Genomic DNA, 18,193 nt, shown 5'->3' with positions numbered 1-18,193 from the left:
CAAGTGGATACTCAGCTTCAGCTTTATTTAAGGTGTAAGAATGTGAATACTACCAGGGCTGACTTGTTACACCGCTGAAGCTACATGAAGCAGAATTACCTCTCGCAACATAAGCTCCCTCTGTTTCAGACAGACTTTGTATTGAGCTAGCTTCACAATGACAGCAAAAGCAAAGCCAACCGACTGTAAACCCACCGGGGTGAGCCCTGCTTTTCTCCTCGCAATCCTCTCTTTGAGTTGGGTGCACGCCACACTTGTCTCTTTCTCACCCTTCATCTTTTTGCACCTGATTCTTCACTTAAAGAAAAACAACCACAACAGGAACGGTGCAGGAAATGGTAAAATGCTTTGAGGCTATCCACCACATTTTAATGCATGCTTTGTTTTGTACTTGTTTAATGGTTCAATTATTTTAATGTTTCATTAAAAGAAGTATCTGCAGATTACACATTTCCTTCAAAATCTCATGTTTTATTGTTTAGGAACTACTTTACTAGTTCCACCATTCTGTGTGTTGAAGAGCTGTTTGAGTAAATTTCACTATTTTGCCTGTTGCTAATGAAGTTTATTACAAGTTATTTTAAAGATGAGATATATAGCTTATATATGTATTCACAAAGGGACCACAACGTAAAATGCTTTGCCATTCTTAACACTTGTAACAGAAAATGGACCAGATTTCCTATTGATGATGTCCCTTTAGCATTATTTCCTCTTATTTTATCTGCCGCTACTCTTCTGCCTGCTAGATTCTCCGGGAGTACTGTGTATAGTTGTTTCTCTTCCCAATACTTCGGCTTAAAACCTTTTTCCTCACAGAAAGAATCTGGCCACAGATGCACTACAAAACGCTGTGAAGCCTGAGTCTGCACCAGTTCTAAAGGAGGTTCACGCTGTCCTCACCTGAGCCTGTTCTCTGTCAGCGAGCTAGCACAGGTATTGCCGTACCTGGGTAACACAGTTACACACAGCCTTCATCTACTACCTCATTTTCAAATATCCACAGAACACTGTAATAACAATAGTTACCCAATACCAAAGCCATCCTGTCATTTAATGAAACTTAGCACTGACAACTTTTATCTTGTTTATAAAGAACCTGTATCTCACACCAAAAAGGTATTTCCTCTGCAACGCTTTCATGTCTCCTTTACTTCTGTTATTGTCTGGGCAGTCCTGAGTGGAAGTTTAACCAACTCAGATATTAAGACTTGAGTACAACAACTCTGAAATCCTATGTCTTAATTTCTCTTAATTCCTTGAACCAGGCACCAAAAGCTACAGAAAACTTCTGCCTTTGTTTATTTGTGCCTCCTTCCCTCTGCTGTGCAGACACCTCCTTGAGAAGAACTGTGACGCACCACATTTTCACACTGAAGATCACCTGACCTATTTCAAATTGTTATTTCTTACCCCAAGTTAATTCAATATGTGTCTGAACACTCCTTTTGTCTGACTCATGTCCTCCTCTTCCTCTTCTGCCAGTTCTTAGCAGCTTCCATGAGCTCTGCTGTCCTTAAACAATGAATTCACCTTTTTCTAGCTCCTAAATACACTCAGCAGGTTACTGCATTTATAGACTTTCCCTGCTCTCCAATTCATAAAGAGCTCATATCTCCCACTGTAATGAGCAGTCCTACTACTGGAGCACTAGTAAGCTACGACTACACACACACTATCGCCTTCTTCAGTAAGCCCCATGCCAGGTAATCACTGGTTCCTCACACCCATCACTCACCATCCATCATCCTACTTACCAGCAGTATTAAAAACCCCAAAGAGTAAATGGAATAGCCCACAAGAAGTCAGCCATCTCTCTTCACAGAATAGGTGATGCCCAATAAAACTGAACAAGTCAGAGGAAAAGGACTCATCACATAATCATTTTCTTAAGTTACCAGAACCTTTAAAAGCAACACTCTAGAAAAATGCATTAAACTGAAGGTGACACATAGACCACCACACCAACAAACAAAACCGGAGTTCACTGCAATTGCCCAACTGACAACAAAAACCATCCAAGAAGATGATTGCTTCAGCCACCTTCATTAGAGCACCAGTTCAGGAGAAGACCAACTGGACCACAGTCAAAGCCGCTGAAGTCACACCAGGAAAAAACCAGTACCCGGCACCACCCGGATTTAAGTGGAGTGCGTTACTGCCTTCAGCCGCTAGTTTCAGGGAGTTTCTCTCCTACAGAGGTTCATCATATAAACTTCTAGGAATGTGATAACTTCCTTGGTAATAAGCACGGGTTTCCTAAACAGCTTTCAAATTTGCATTAAGAAAACTGTGTTACGATCCTGAACATAGGCTATTTCCTAAAACCACATGCGCTGAAGTTTTTGTATCTCGAGTTTTATTTACGCTCATCACCTGATTTTTAGCACCCACAACTGAGCATCCATTCATGAGTAGTAACAAACAGCAAAAATGGTCAGTCCAAGGCTACTCAACTGTACAAGGGAAATTAAAAAGGAAAATAAAATAGAACAAAACTGAAAATACAACTCACGCTACCTTTCACTGTACAGCTTACATACACCACGCTATTAAGCACAGGTAACCAACAGAAATGGAAGAGGCTGTGACCCTCACCACCCGGGGAGGCTGCTGCATCTCCAGGGGCCTCCCTTCCAAGCAGCGTTACTCACTGGGGCTCAAACCGCGCTCTCGAGTGGGACAAGTGACACGGCCACGGGGCGCGCCCCCAGCCGCTCCCCACGCAGCCCGTGGGCCGGGCCGGGCCGGGCCCACCCGCGGCGGGGCGGCTGGGAGCCGGCGGGCCCCGGCAGCGGCCGCCCCGGAGCCGGCCCGCCCTCCCGCCCGCACGGCGCGGCGGAGCGGCGCGGCAGCCGGAACGCGGCGGCGAGGCCCGGCGGGCGCGGCCGCCGCTCCCCGGCGCCGGCAGCCCGCGGCCTACCACCAGAGGTCCCTCCTTGGCCAGTTTTGCGGCGTGTTTTTGCTGCACTTGAAACTTTCTGGAGAAAACCCGGGCTCAGGTCCGCGTCTTCCCCAGGCTCGGGCAGAACCGCCGAGACAAAAGCGCCCGCCCGCCCGTCCCGGCCGGCTCGTCGGAGGGAGCGCTCGGGGAAAGCGGTTCTCAAGTTGCTCCGTTTCTCTCCTGAATTTGCCTTTTTTTCTCCCCCCCCGCCCCGGGCAATTAAATCGAGCAGGGGAAGAGTGCCCCCCAGCCCCGGCGTGGGGGGGGCGGCGGGGGCAAGCGCGGTGCGGGCGGGGGTGGGAGAGGAACTGGGTGTTAAGTGTTCCTGAGGAAGTTGCACAACGAGAGAGGGACTCTGCTTGTTTACCGGGTCCTTTGCCTTTTTTTTTTTTTTCCCTCCCACCCCCCCTCCACCCCCCGAGACCGGGATCCGGGAAAGGGAGGCTGTCTCCGAGTGGAAAGAAAAAAAAAATTAAAAAGTTACCTTCTCCTCCCTCCTCCCCTCCCCCAGCGCGGAGGAGGAGGAGGAGGGGGGCGAGCTCGCTTTTTTTCTAGGGGACTGCGGGGGTTTGCTCCCCGGGCCCTCGCAGCCGATCTCCGGGCATCCCTCGGCGGAGAAGTCACCCCTTCCCGCGGGAGGGGCCGGCACACGCCGCCGCCCCGGAGGGCTCGTCCCCGCCCGGCCCCGCAGCCTCCAGCGCCCGGCCCCGCGCTGCAACTTTTTCTCTCACGCTCTCGTGTGCGCCCGCTCCGACGGGGAGGGGGGGAACGCCGTGGGGGCGGGGAGCGGGCTCCGCTGCGGCGACCCCCGCCCCGGGCGCTGCCGCCCCGGCGGCCTCTCCCCAGCCCCGGCCGGGGGCGGGCGGCCGCTCCGCGGGAGCGCCTTCCCGTCGTCCGCCGCTCCCCCCCAAAAAATCGCTTTCCCCCTCCCCCCGCCGACAGAACGCCGCCTCACACACGTTAGCGAGAACAAGTGTGCCTATATCCTGTTGTTATATGCACCGGCTGCGGGGACGGGGAGGGAGAGACGGGCGTGTGCGCGGGGGCCGCTCCCCCACCCCGGCCGCACTTCAGGCGAGAGCGCGCAACTTCACAGAAAAGCCGCGTCCTATTCCCTGCCCCCTGCCCCCATCCTCGGCAAAATACGCACTCACGTGTGTGTGCGCTCACATACACCGCCGGCACCCCGCGGCCAGCCTCCGGGAGCCCCCCAGGCCAGCCCGCGGAGCCGGCGGCGGTGACAGGCGCCGGCCCCGCCGCCGCACGCAGCCCGGAGCGGGCAGGGGCCGTTCCCCGCCGCCTCACATGTCTGCCGCAGCGAGCGCGGCGCACGCACCGCACAGAGGCAGGAACTGAGCACTCGAGCAAAAGACTTTTTTTTTTTTTCCGCCTCTTTAAAAAAAAAAAATTTGCTAGGAGCTTTTTTTTTTTTTTGGTATGTGTATGTGTGTGCAAACTTTCCCCAAAATGGCGGAAATTGGGAGATGATTATATTTTAAATATCTCTCGCACACAACCACACAAAGTGCAGGAGCGACGGAAAATACAAACTCTCTCCGCTGCGCGCTGAAGGGGCCTTCGCACACGGGGACCCACGGCACATTCAACCGGTATATCCCGGCAGCCGCCACCTCTCGCCGCTTCCGACCAAAAAACCCGGGGCTTTTTCACACCCCTCTCCGCTGCGCATTGCCCCCTCGCAGCCCGCACTTCTCCCCGTCCTTCAGCCTGTGTGAACAAAGAGCCGGGGCTGGGGAGGGGGGGGCTCGGGTGGCAGCGAGCCCCCTCCCTCCCCTCCGCTCCGCTCCCTCCCCGCCCGGCGCTCACACGCACACGCACACCCATGCACACACACATACACACACACACCCGCACACACACGCACCCCCCCGCCACCCCGCCGCTGCACCCGCATCACATTGTTCCCAACAGCGCGGCGGTGCCCCGTAAGTGTCATTAAATGGAGCCAACTGACAAGCTCATTGGTGGGGCAAGTCTGCAAAATGTCTCTCCCGTTCCCTTCCCCCTCCCTTCGGAACCCCCTCCCCCCCCCAAAAAGGCCCCCCCCGACACATTTCCACAGCTCCCTCCCCCGTATATATATATATGTACATACACATACGTGCGTGCGTGCCTGTGTATGTATATAAATATATAGCGCATAGACATAGACATGTACTCCCTTCATGTGTTTGGGAAGAGAAAAAGAAATATCAGGCACCTCTCTCTTTCTTTTGTTCCTCTTTCACACTCGTACACTTATGATTTAGTGAGATCCCCGGTGCCCCAGCCGCTCCCCAGCCACTTGCGAGTCACTTGCCCACTTTCCCCGGCATTAACTTCCATCCTTCCTGCTCGAGGTGGTGGGGGAGAAGCCCCCCTCCCCTTCCCCAGATACGTTTCGTAAGGGAGGGAGAGGAGGTGCGTCTCTCCCTTTATCTCTCGCGCTCTCTCTAACTTTCATCCTCACCTCGGGGGAAAATCACAACCCATCACCAGCCTTTGCCATCGCAGCTCCCTACACGGCTTGCGGATTAGATCGGAACCCGCCGCTCCTTACCCCCCCAAATTCTCTCTCTTTCTCCGTCTCTCGAGTAGTCCTGACAAATATGGTCCAGGGCTGCGGGCACAAGTGAGCATGCGCCCGCGGAGCCAGGGCTGGGGAAAGGGGAAACTGCCGCCGCCGCCGCCGCCGCCGCCGCCGCTCTTCCTCCCTCGCCGGCGCAGCCGCTGCGCCCCAGCCGCCGGCAGCCGGCGACCGGCGGCAGTCATCGCCCTCGCCAAAAATACGGCCGCCCGCAGCGGCTCCGGCGGAGGTGCATCGGCTCCCCCGATTTACTGCCGACGCTGCAGGAATAATAAGGAGACTTGTGCAGCAGCCGCGCGCTATTTTGGGCGCTTTCGAAAATAATGCCTTGCACTTTTTGCCTTGGGAGGGGTCTGGTCCTCGGCGGTCCCGCCGGGTGCCGGCGAGGCTGGGTGGTGGGCGCCGGGAGGCCGGGAGAGCCTCTCTGCGGCTCCTGGCCCCCGTCCTCGGCGTGAGCCAGACCCGAGGCAGAGGTAGGACGGTTTTTCTGCGCGCCAGGAATGAAGGTGCGGGTCCCGCAGGCTGCGGGAGAGGGGCAGCTCCGGCCGGGGGCACCCGGGCTCCGCAGCTCCCAGTCAGTCAGGGGCACCCGGGGGAAGGTCTGAGCCCGGGCAGGGGTGAGCCCGCAGCCAGGCTCCTTCTGCACTCCAGAAATACGGGGTTCATTCAGCACGGAAATGCTCCTCACAATGGGCCTCGTCTCGTTGAAAACCTAGGCAGCTTACAAATTAAGAGTAGGTCCAAATGTGCCACCTGCCTGAATTCTCTCCGTCGATGCCCTGTATTCCCAAAGAAAAATACCGTCTTCAGCGTTTATTTTCCATCACTACTTGTTGTTCGGAAAGCAGTAAAAGCTGAAGGCCCTTGTTATTTTATGGCATTGGCCAGGGCCGACTTCCTTCACCTACAAGGAGCTCTGTTATGCACAAGAACGTTAAGCAACATAGACCTACACGAGGCCTAACTAGACTGGGGAAGAGGGAGGATGGAGGATTGCAAGCAGCTGTACATACGATACTTTATAAAAAGTGTGTGTGTGTATATATAGAGAGAGTTTCAGGCAAAGTATAAAACAACACAGAATATAATCCTCATTATACTAATCCTAAATATTTTTTCAGACCACAGAACATCTCCCTAAGGTCACTCTGTCCTCAAAGCAAAAACTGGCAAAGTGAATTTTGAACAGTTTGGCATATTATTCTATATCTCTTAAAATAAGTCTCAAATCTCAATACATCTTTTGTTAATCCCAGTAATGATCAATGTCCAAACTCTCTTGATTTTATATACGCTCCCTTCTACAATTACAACTTTGGCCCAAATTACTGGAACAGAACTGCTAATAAATACTAATAGATGTCCAGGAATAAATATCATTATTAAATATCAATAGAAATAAATACATGGCAAAAATGCTCACCTACAAAATCAGAATAACTGACAAAATGGTTTATACAAGACCAAATACAACCTTTTTGCTATTATGGGTATATAACGTATTACAGTAGTACCCCTACGACGGGCACAGCATTGCACTGGACATAGGGTAGAGGTGGTCCTTCTCTGACAGGAGGGCTTCCCAGTCTCAGCTTCTGTTCAGTAGAGCATTTACTTAAGAATGCGTATAAAAATATTTCAGAATCGAACTTGACAACTCTTCTCCCTTGAACTATGCCCGTGCTCTAACAATTTAGACGTGACTTTACTTAGATTTTACCATAATATCTTGAGAGTTTCTATTTATTTAAATTATTTTTTCTCCCAGCAGTCAAATGGGGCTCGTGCCTAAGTGTTTGCAAGATTGGTGCCTAAGTGCAATACTTGATAGTTATTTTATGATGAGCATTTCTCACGCCCCTTCAGCTCAAATGGCATTGCATATAGGCTGCAGTTTTCATCAATGAACATATGTTCATTAGAAACTAATTACAGAAAACAGTATTAACCTAATTGTAATAATTAGTGATAACACACATTTAAACTCTTCTAAAACACAGATGCAAAAAATAGTAAAGGATGAGAAAATTCCTGCTTTCCACCAGTGAACTCTCACTTAAGGAAATTTGTGGGTCAGAAACAAAGAATAAACTGTAACTGAAGTCATTCAGCACTTTTCTGAAAATTATTTCCCAACTGAAATGTTTTTATGCAGATAGTTGCCAAATAACTAGATTATTCTATTGTAGCATTAAATTAGCTGGGCTCTGCAGAAGACGGTTAAAGAATGATACAATTTGGTACTAATTAAAACTCCTCAGGACACTCGACCTGTACTGATTATTTCTCCAGATGACATTGAGGTTTTGGGGGAGGGTGTACCACACCCTGTTATGAAGATGCATTTCTAAGATGAGTTATCTGCCGTTATTTTATTCATGCTTGAAAGACTTTGTCCCTTTTCCTTTGAAAATCTTAAAGGGAAACATAGAACTTGTAAAACCCTGTTATATTCTAATCCATCTAATCTACTTGCAGAAGTCATAGGAGTGTAGCCCCTTACAGAAAATGACTACACAGGTGGAAAAGCTCCTTGAAGGATATATATTGGAAGTTGAAACTGAAACCAAGTATTTGAACCAGAGCATAGCTGTTTTATTGGATCAGTAGTTTCAAATGGATAGCTCTTTGATTAAAGTAAAAGGACCTGGGAAATTAATAAAGGTACCTTCTGTTCTCTGTCTCTTCTTCGATCCTTGCCCTAACCATATTGTGGCAGCTCATGATGTGTAATAAACCCATTATTTTGTCAATAAAAATGTATTGAGTAAAAATAGATTAAACTTTATTCAAATACGCTCTTTAAACATTAGTTCTGTTGCCATTTTATTTAACACTAGACTTCCATCTGTATTCTGAAGACAGAGAATTTTGAACACTTGTTTTCTATATGGTAAGTATGGCGTTTAATATGATTTTGGCAGTATGTTTAATGACAGATTTTGGAGTAGCTAAATTTGGTCTCTCTCTGAGTATTCTTGTAACTGGTTGAATAGGTGTTTGTGCTATTCATGGTGTATGAACATCCATATACATGGCTTCCAAATCCCAAATCCTGAATACCATTTAAGGTGGTGAGAGGAAAGAAATGTACACTATCAATTCAGTTTGCATATTAGGTTTATACCATCATGTGATCTAACGGCTCCTCAGCAAGTACCTAAACATGAACTGAGAAAAAGAGAATCAGTATTTACATTTTACCAAATTACTTGGCACTTCTGTGGTCTTGATTTCTGCAATACAGACTAAGATGCCTTAAAGATGGCCTTATTTCCCAAAAATAGCCTGCACATGACATTTTATCACCCTTCTTCTAGCAACCTGTGCAGGTCATTGTGTGACCTTTCTCACCAGTGGCAGTCACCAGTCTGCCACGTGATTCTTCCCCAAGCCAAACCAGGAGGACAGGAAAGAGGGCTTGAGGGCAATCACTGGTAAAAAAATGTTGTATATGTTACTATGTAAAACTCTAAGCCAGGAAAATAGAAGTGTTTAAAAGCTTTAAGAAATTGGGGATGAGGAGAGATGGTGTACGTGCCTGTCTAGCAAGAAAGGCAAATTGCAGTCCATGGTGATTCCAGTTCCCCCCAACAGTGCTCTCTCCCTCTCCAGGGAACTTGATGTCCCTGCAGATGTGAAGAAATAACGAGCAACTCACTATCAATAGAATCGACTGGTTTTTGCCACTAATCCCAGAATAATTATCAAAGTTGATTCTGATGCCACGCTAAACTGGAGAACCAGTAATACTTCCTAGCTTTCAAACCTGAGTGTGTGTCCTGGCCACATCCCAACACTGTACCAGAGCGAGACTCGGGTACACAACAGTCTTTTTTTCTGGGAGGGAAACCTGGGCATGAGTACTTGAAAGAAACTGCAGTGTTTTCCAGCCAGGTTTCAGCCCAGTACACACCTGGATGCACTCTAGGTGCAGCCTTGGAGAGCTTGTTTCTAGAGACCAGGAGTTTTGAGACATTGTAAAGTAGGTGTTTCAAAGATTTCATCAAAGTTGCAAGACTACAGAGATTTCCAGAGGTGGTCTTCATCCTGGTGAAATTCAAAGGCAGATATGGAAGTTATGGGATTGTCAGTGCAGAAGTGAATCCAGAGCAATATTGCCTGTGAAAAGTTTGGGAAGCATTGGACCAGAATAATGAGATGTAAAAGCAGAAAAAGTAATTTGTAAGAGTGGGTCAAATGCAAATTAGGACCCCCATTGGGACTGTTGATGAGGACTATTGAGCCAGGAGAAGACTGAAGTTTGAAGCTTGGACGTGTGGGCTGGGCATTAGGGAAGGGCTTGGAGCACTGGCAAAATCCTGACTCCGTTGAAGGAAGCAGGAGAGGGCACCATTTCGAGTGGTAGGGAGGAAGGGTACAAAGCTACAGCAGAGGCTGCGATCTGGAATGGATGATAGGCCAAAAGAAATTGGTAAGAATAAAGGTCCTGTGGGAGGGGAAAGGTGGGGAGCAGTAAAAGAGAGACTTACCACAGAGGAGGACAAATGGTGTGGAAAGGGGCAAACAGAATGTGAGGGGGCATGGAAGGAAAGGGGGGAGAAGGGAGGGAACCTGCATCAGGCAAAGCTGGAACAGCAGGAGATTTGCAGTCTGAAAATGGAGTTTACTAGGTGAAGTTTGAAGGGCTGGTAATGAGCAATATCTTGATTATGAGCGGGGAAGAGGGCAACCACCACAGGGCGCTTTTTGACATAGAGCTCTATTCCTGCATGCTCTTTTCTAAGGTGTGTGGGCACACTCTGCATACGAGGGCCATTATCATTTCCCTTAGCAAAAGGCTTCGGCTCCAACCACGCATAAGATTACAACAGCCTTGCAGCAGAGCATTACATTGGAAAGCCTGTTCAAGCTGGATACTCCAGACCTGTCATCCAAAAGCTCATAGTCACTCTGAGAGCTAAGGCTGTATTTTTAAATATGCACAAAGAAGGCAAGCTGGTGAGGCAGCACAGGAACAAACATCACACTCGGGAACAGAAGCTGAATGAGAAAGGGTTGCAGCCTGCACTCCTTACGTGGAAAACAATTCTGTTGGAATAGGCAACAAATGAAGGGGTTATTTTAATACTTATTGGTAGAATTTCTAGATCTAGAACTGTTGCTGAAAAATATCTGGAAGTGAATAAATAGCTCATCCTGTGGGTCTGACTGGACAGCAAAGCCTGGCAGCATGGGGAAAGGAGGAGGAAGTCCCATCCGAGGTCCTTAAGATACAATGGCAGGGTGAGAACTTGTTCTAGCTTGCTCTCCCTGCAGATCAATAGAACAGTTTTTAGAGCAACGTGTATCAGACTTAGTGACTCACAACCACATGTGGACGTTCCTAGTAAAATATAAATTGGTCCAGCAGTAGATGAAGAGGAAAGAATCCCAAATATTGCTTGTACTAGACAAAAGATCAGATGACTCAAAGTATGCATGCAGACTCTTCTTTCTTTATTTGCAGTCCTTTTTATCTAATAGTGTGTTACAACAAGTAAATAAAACCTTTTTGTTTTAAAAAGGTATTGATGATGTAAGACAGATTACGTATAACAGGCAATACATGCTTGATATATGTGGGATAATGCACAGGTTTACTCTGAGCAAACAGATTTCTCCTTGAAGTGGCTAATGCAAAAGCCTGACACCAATGGTTAAAGGCAGTAGAAGGAAAACAGAAATGCAGCTGGGCTGTAGCAAACCTTGAACAAAGCTTTTTTGGACATTGATAAGAGGTTTTCCTTACCTGAGAATTCAGAATTAGGATCGCAGCAGAACAGGTATCCGCTAGGCCTACTAAATGTGACTGCAATTAAAGCAATAGACAAAGCATCTCCTGTTCGCTGTTAGGCCCAACATCCCTTGTAGAACAACAAGAATTGCGTCCTTTATAACATTTTTCCAGTGACGTCGTGTCACGTGGACATGCAGCAATAGCTTTCCCCTCTTTGACAAGCAACAGAGAATATTAATGGGGCCTGTTTCTGAGACCGACAACGAATGGATTATTCAGAATCAGAAAAATTTATATTCTGTTGTCACCGATCCTGAGTCATTGGGCATTGTGGAGTCAACTCTTAAAGTTCCTGGGCTGGAATAGTGGGCATTGTGGCTATATACCTGCTATCATGGATTGATGTAATGTAATGTAAATGTAAATAGTGGCTTCAGTAATTAAAAGAGAGTTTTTATTCTGGACTTTTAAGCTATGTGCTAACGTCTCATGCTAGGAAATCAATCTGCCAAAATCTCATTTATTATCTAGAAAATAATGACGAGTGTGAACTAATATTCTTAGAAAAATAATTACGCACAATAGTAAGAGGTGGGAGTACCTGCTTGCTATAGATTTCAAGGTTCGACAAACACGTTTTAATGGAGAACTCGGTCTCCTGGCTACCACAACAAAGCAGGCAGGATATTCTTTTTGCTTTGAGTACAGAACTGTATACGTTAGTAGTCTGCACAGGCTGATGCCTGTTCGTGGAAGAATCTACTCATGTTGGTTTACATTTACAGTTTCCCACAACATGATTTGATTTCAGTATGCAGTGATAACACGACTGATGCATGCTCTTAAGCGTTCAAGAGGAACTGAACTTCAGAAAAGATACATTTGCTGAAACTAGTTCATTTTCACATGTTCCAAGGCAAGCTTCACGTAACACTTTACATCAAGTCCTCCTAGCTTCTTACCCCCCAGGGAATTCTTTGGAAACCAAAAATCCTCTGTGGCTTAAATTTTAGAAAGAAGATGATGTGGCACGGGAACATGAACCGTATGATCATTGTAATCTTTATAGTACTGTACTGGAAAGCATACCTACCCTATTTTACCTAACCTCCAAATATTTAAACTGGAAGAATTAAGTTAAAACTGAAGGACTTTTAGATTTGCAGAGCACAAATACTGCATTTGGGGCTTTTGGCAAGTTCCCAGGGAACATTTAAAACTTGTAAGCATCCAGGAAAGCACAGAAGAACTTGGAGATCATTGGCTAAAAACCGACGATGGACTTTTCTGGCTGCAAAGAGAAAGTGTCTTCCTCTCTCACCATTCATTTGGGCAAGCATGGATGTAACTAGTAATTTCATAAATATTTGATCATACTGAAAGCACCGTGCATATTCTTCACTTTACTCGCAGAAGTAATCACAGTGATGATGATGTGCAAGGGTAGTGTTAGTGCACACACCTCACCTAGGGGCTATTCTTAACAGCTAACTTCTGGCATCTCTCTTACGTGCTGAGTTTGGAGCTAAGGCTTTCTATAAAGTCAATGGAGTGAAGAATGTTCCTTAGAGTGGGATTCAAACATACACATTAAGAGTTTATTGCTTTTAATTAACTATACAGTGAATTCAGATACACGCCTAACATTATAGACTACGTGAATATCTGAATTGCAATTCTTAGTCCAGAAACTTTAGGCAAAAACTCTCCGACATGATGATGATGATGATCTCTTTCCATTCATAATATTTCTGACTTCACCTGTCTTGGATGAGGTAGCTCTGAGCATCCATTCAATGAAAAAGAGATATTACCTAAATACATCTGAACAAGAAAGAAAAGTCTAAAATTATAGTGGTTTAATTATATATACACACAATATATTTATATCTTTATTTCTATTAAAGTACTTAATCTTTTTGCAAGTAACAGGGTTGCTCTTCTCTATGGAATGTAAGCCAAGTTTCAGCTGGGAACAAATAATTGAGTTATATAAGCACATATAAAAATAGACTGACCCACATCTGTAACAACAGGATCACATTATAATAAAATAGTATTTGTTGTATAATTTCCCAAAGGCAGAAAGCACCTATATAAATGCAGTTATACAAAGAAAACCATGTAATATTTGGTCTATATTAGGCATCCATGGAGCTCTGCAATATGATGGTTTACGTGCATGTGAGCCAAAACATGAACAGTTTGTCTTCCCGGTGCAATGCCGTTCTGCAGGGAAGACGGATATCCAGTCTGAGTATCATGATCTGTATTTGTATCAGAAGATTGATTTAAGATGACATGGTCTGAGAAGAAGTAGCTGCATGCAAAAAATATCAAGTAAAATTAAGATTTTTTTTATTTCTGGAATAGGCCACAGTACTGTACAGTTTTGTTTACGTTACTACAACCGATCAGAATAGGGCTCTAGTGAGCACAGTTCTGCACACATCAGGGAATCTGCAGCTGCAGATTTGAATAGGATAGGAAACATTATATAAACTTATTGCACATGCTGCTTCTCCTGCTGTAATAGCTAATATGTCAAGACGTGCTTATAGAAACAGACACGTGCATATGCGCATCGCAGACAAGGTAGGTGCTCAGCTGGAAATCAAACCAATGTGTATTTACAACTACTGTTGCCACTCCTCCCTTGCACAGCTTGCAAATTCACAAGCTGCCACAGTATATTCCAAATAATTTAAGTTGTAGTTCTCTTCAAAGCTAAAAGCCAGAAGTATAACATGGTAATTGTGAATATTTAATACTTCACAGTACTCACAGACTAGTTTTACAAAGCAAAATCTGTTCTTAAACCAATAGAATATGTGCAATAAGAACACCTTTCTTCAACTATAGCTACCATTACTGATGCTCAAAGCCAACTTACGAGTCCTTAAAGCTTAGTTAACTCAGAATTAATTTTCCTCACAGTAAGAGCATGATGTACTCCAAAGTAATGAATGTTTCCATGCCAATTTCTCTTTTAAATTCTTAATTTTATCATCTATAACATTATTTTTTTATTTCTTAATGTGGCGAGAATTCTTTCATAACAGAGATTGTTTTTCTCCCTAGTATTCTAATGGGTGAAAAATAAATGTTGGTAGAAGCTAAGCATGGAAAATTTCAGCCTAAAATATTTCTTTAAGTAATGAACGACTGAAAACAGGGTATTAGAACGAAACCCATTTCTAACCCTGTTGTATTTGCCTCCTTTTAGCTCTAATGTAGAGTTTATAATATACGGGGGAGGGGTGCTTCTGAAGCATAGATCTGGTTGCTTAACCAAGCAGATATAAACCTAACCGATCAAGTACAGCACAGAAAGGGCAAAAACATTTTTTTTACACTGGTTAGCAACTCTGCCTTAACACAGATGTAAAAGTAGCTACCTGAGGCAAACTTAGGCTCCAGTTGCCACTTGAGCTTAGCTGAAAGATAGCTCCATTTCAGCACGCATTGACTCAAACATATCTCAGCTGACTCTGTCAATAAGAGCAAAAACCTAAGTGTTCTCCATGATATAGAGCCCAGTTCTCTGAAAACTAATCAAGACTACAAGGTCATCTTGCACTGGTTATTGAAGAACCATCAAAATAATTTTTTCTTGCTTCTATTCCAACATGGACCGAATAAAAAGAAATCTACAGCAGAAATTTGCAGTAGATGAAGAAGATCAGATCTGCATAATGACTGGTGATTTCTCCGGCTAGCACATATGATCAGATAGTCTCTATATCCCAGGAAATCATGCCAGTATTTCCGGTGCTTAGTGTGTCAGATAGCAACGCTGATCTTTTGAAATAAGGGCAACGCTATAGACCAGAGGGCACCGATCCCTCAAACAATGTAACTGCCTTATTCTCTAGGTATCCATGTGAGATGGCAACAGCGTGATCATTATATATGTTTTTGAAATGAGGCAAAATCAAACATTAGAAGTTAAAATGTACTTCTAAACCTGCTCAGTGACTGCTCAGCCAAAAGCCCACAGAAATCAATAGGACATTAATTCCCAGTGGGAACTGGGCTCAAAACCCTTTAGACCATTTTGAAAATTTTGCTCATGTCTAAAAACAATCTAATATTTCTGGAGCCAAAACCTCATCAGTTCAGTGGATCTTGCATTTATACTTTGGAACTTCAGGATGTGAAAATACCTCTAACTCTACAAATGTTAAGAAAAAAAAAATCATTCTGTTTTACATATGCTTGGCATCAGGAAAGACTGATCTATGTGACCAAAAGTAAGCTATGTAAATTAAAGCAACTAAACAAACGTGACAGTAGAAATTATATCAAACTGTTGAGTGTAGCCCTCTCTACGGACTGCAGTGAGCAGTACAGACTCATCTGATCTTATATACATCTTTCCTATTGGACTAAATGGCTTTGTGAACTTACAACTTTCTAAAAGGAAACATTTCAAAAACTGACCTGTAAGCAAAGTAAGAATTCAATTGACAGATTCAGTTTACCAGGGAATAATGTTCACTGCACCGATTTAAAATTTACCTGCAATTAATCCCATACCTGGCAACTGGGAAACACAGGAAATTTTGTTTTAAAGCATAGTTTTCAAATTGCAGAAGAGAGGAATTCAATTGCTCAAACCTTAATCAAAGTCTCAAATAGGTGTTTGCAAAGTTTGGGGTTTTTTTGTAAGGATGGCCATTTAACAGCAGGGGTATTAAGTTGCAGATCACATAACAAAAATTTAATTTCCTTGGCCATATCTGTTCTCAGCTTCTAAATGTTCTGGGGCTCCATGTCAGCTCAAATGTTCCTTTGCTTGTCATCCCTAACAGCACACCCGGTGTGTTACAGCGTTATGCCAGCCCAGGGAACTGAACTTGCCATGACTGTGCACAACTGTGCAGCAAGGGAGAGCAGCTGAGGTTCACCCGGTCTGGTATGCACAGCTGGGGGACTTCCCCAGCTCCAGCAATAGCTCCTGTCCCCAGTCATCCACCACAGTCACTCCAACCCCAACATAACTGAAGACATCCTGTAGACTTAGGTGGCAAATTTAAGACGTCTCTCTCATCCACATATAAAAGCCTCTGTGGGCCACAAATAGCTCATTGGGGATGGGAAATAAGTAACTCGTTCAAAGATTTCCCTTTTTGACTGCTGAACCTAGCTTTTGCACTGCGGTTCATCTGCTAAGTAATTATTCCCAGCAAGCAGAGTCACAAAGAAGAAAGTAGTTTTTGATGAACCAGTTGAGAAGAATCACTGCTTTCTGACAAAACCAACCATCTCCCATGCCCCTCTGGCAATCCAAACTCATGCTGCGTTGACTGTGAGGATATGAATCATTTGGTCTTTTACCAGCAAGAAAAAAGAGTAAAGTCTTAATGTCCGCAGATCCAGGGTAGAGGAAGTCTTGGTGCTCTTGGACTCAGCAGAGCCTGAGCAGTGAGCTCTTCCTGGTGAGCCTCCAGCCAGCTCTCCACTGCTACCATAGGGAAAGGCGTCAAAGCAGTCACGCAGGACATTTTGCAGTAACATCCACTGGATGTGGGAGTCATTAGCTTCCTTGAAAATTTGGATTATATTGTTCAGGTATCTTGAGTTAAAAAATAAAAGTCATACGGAGTCTTGCCAATAGCTTAAAAATTAGCAGTTCTAATCTTCAAGGTGAGAAAACATTTCACTTTTTCAATATGATAATTTTTCATGCCTATGTATAGAAGCTGAACTGAAAAAATCCCTCAAGTTTGACCTGTCTGGAATTGAGTAACTACTAAGGAACCTGGAGCTAGGTGAGTCAGGAGCAGTCTAAATTAAAACAGATAGGAATACAACCTTATAATTATTATGCATATAAGTATTATGTATATAAGAATTTGTAACATAGTTTTCCTACATACCATATACACTGGTATACAGTTTTGCAGACTGTTGGAAAGGTGGGCCTTAGGCTTAAGTAATTCTGTGAGGATGGTAATATGTATTTGGAAGAACATCTTTTATGCCTACATTTTTGTTTGAATATTCTTCATCTTTATAAACACAAAGCTTGAAGTTGCTTCGAGGTTTGGCACCTTGGAAGTTATTCCACTGGAGACAATTAATACACAGTGTTTGTAACTGTATGTATTATGATTAGATCTGATAGCACAATCTGTAGTGAAGATGTCCCAACATTTCTCACTTCAAGACACCTCTTTTAGTTACTTATAACTTTGCCAAATGGGTTTTGGACTGAAAAATGTCTTACCAGATGCTTTTCCTTAGCCTGATTATTTTCTTGTTTGTTTCTCAATTTACAGATAAAATAATATAAGCCTTCATGAGAACAGGGCTAGACAAAAAGTGTGTTATGTTGCCCATGCTGAAAATGTTGTGGGTTTTTACCTTAAAAGTTTTACTCCATCCAGTTGTTGAAGTAAAAATTTCAAATTGGGATGGAGGGGCTTTATGCTAGGAAAATATTCCTGCTGTTCTGAAAATCTATCCACATTTGAAAAATTCCATTTTGCAAGTGTTCAGAAAAGACTTGCTAGCGATTTAGCTGAAAACTCTGAAGAGTCCATCTGCTGTGGACCTCCTCAGGGCTGCACAGACATAATTCTTCCTGTGATTACAGCCAAGCACCACAAAACGTGTGCTTCTCAGGGACCTTTCTGTTGACAGAGTGCAGAGGAGAAAACAAATTAATTTGAATGCAGTGTAGACAGAAGTGGAGTTTAGGAGTTAGTGATTATATACATGGAGAAAGAAATGGAGGGAGTGTGATGAGGGGGAGGGTGGTACCGTGAATTGCCATGTGGATATGCAGGAGGCAGGGACTGGGAGCTTGTGTGGAAGAAGAGGTTTAGAGGCTGACAAACAACCAAGGTGGACAAAGGAAGAGAATTGAGGTTAGCTGAGCAAAGGGACCAGGACAAACACGCGAAGAGAAGTAGAT

The 18,193-nt window shown here is 44.7% G+C and overlaps 1 protein-coding gene and 1 long non-coding RNA gene across 7 annotated transcripts in view; both read right to left on the bottom strand.

The window, feature by feature from the left end:
* L3MBTL3 (L3MBTL histone methyl-lysine binding protein 3) overlaps nucleotides 1-5,635 on the bottom strand; it is an 86,316-nt gene extending 80,681 nt beyond the window's left edge. For 2 of the 6 annotated variants that reach the window (XM_075498728.1, XM_075498733.1), the window contains exon 1: nucleotides 5,505-5,635. In XM_075498728.1, coding sequence (XP_075354843.1) covers nucleotides 5,505-5,584 — 80 coding nt within the window. In that variant the 5' untranslated portion in view covers nucleotides 5,585-5,635. Of the gene's footprint in view, nucleotides 1-3,428; nucleotides 3,856-4,098; nucleotides 4,256-5,165; nucleotides 5,319-5,414 lie in introns of those variants that run through there. The other 4 variants (XM_075498729.1, XM_075498730.1, XM_075498734.1 and 1 more) reach the window with 4 other exon arrangements.
* Nucleotides 5,636-12,993: 7,358 nt separating this feature from the next.
* LOC142407713 (uncharacterized) overlaps nucleotides 12,994-18,193 on the bottom strand; it is a 17,668-nt gene continuing 12,468 nt past the window's right edge. Inside the window, exon 3 of the long non-coding RNA XR_012775020.1 lies at nucleotides 12,994-13,591. This is a non-coding gene — a long non-coding RNA (uncharacterized LOC142407713). The remainder of the gene's footprint in view (nucleotides 13,592-18,193) is intronic.

Source organism: Mycteria americana, chromosome 3 (assembly GCF_035582795.1).
Source record: "Mycteria americana isolate JAX WOST 10 ecotype Jacksonville Zoo and Gardens chromosome 3, USCA_MyAme_1.0, whole genome shotgun sequence".
Classification (NCBI taxonomy): Eukaryota; Metazoa; Chordata; class Aves; order Ciconiiformes; family Ciconiidae; genus Mycteria; species Mycteria americana.
Note: the sequence above shows the minus strand (reverse complement) of the source record. Positions and strands in the feature narration are given on the sequence as shown.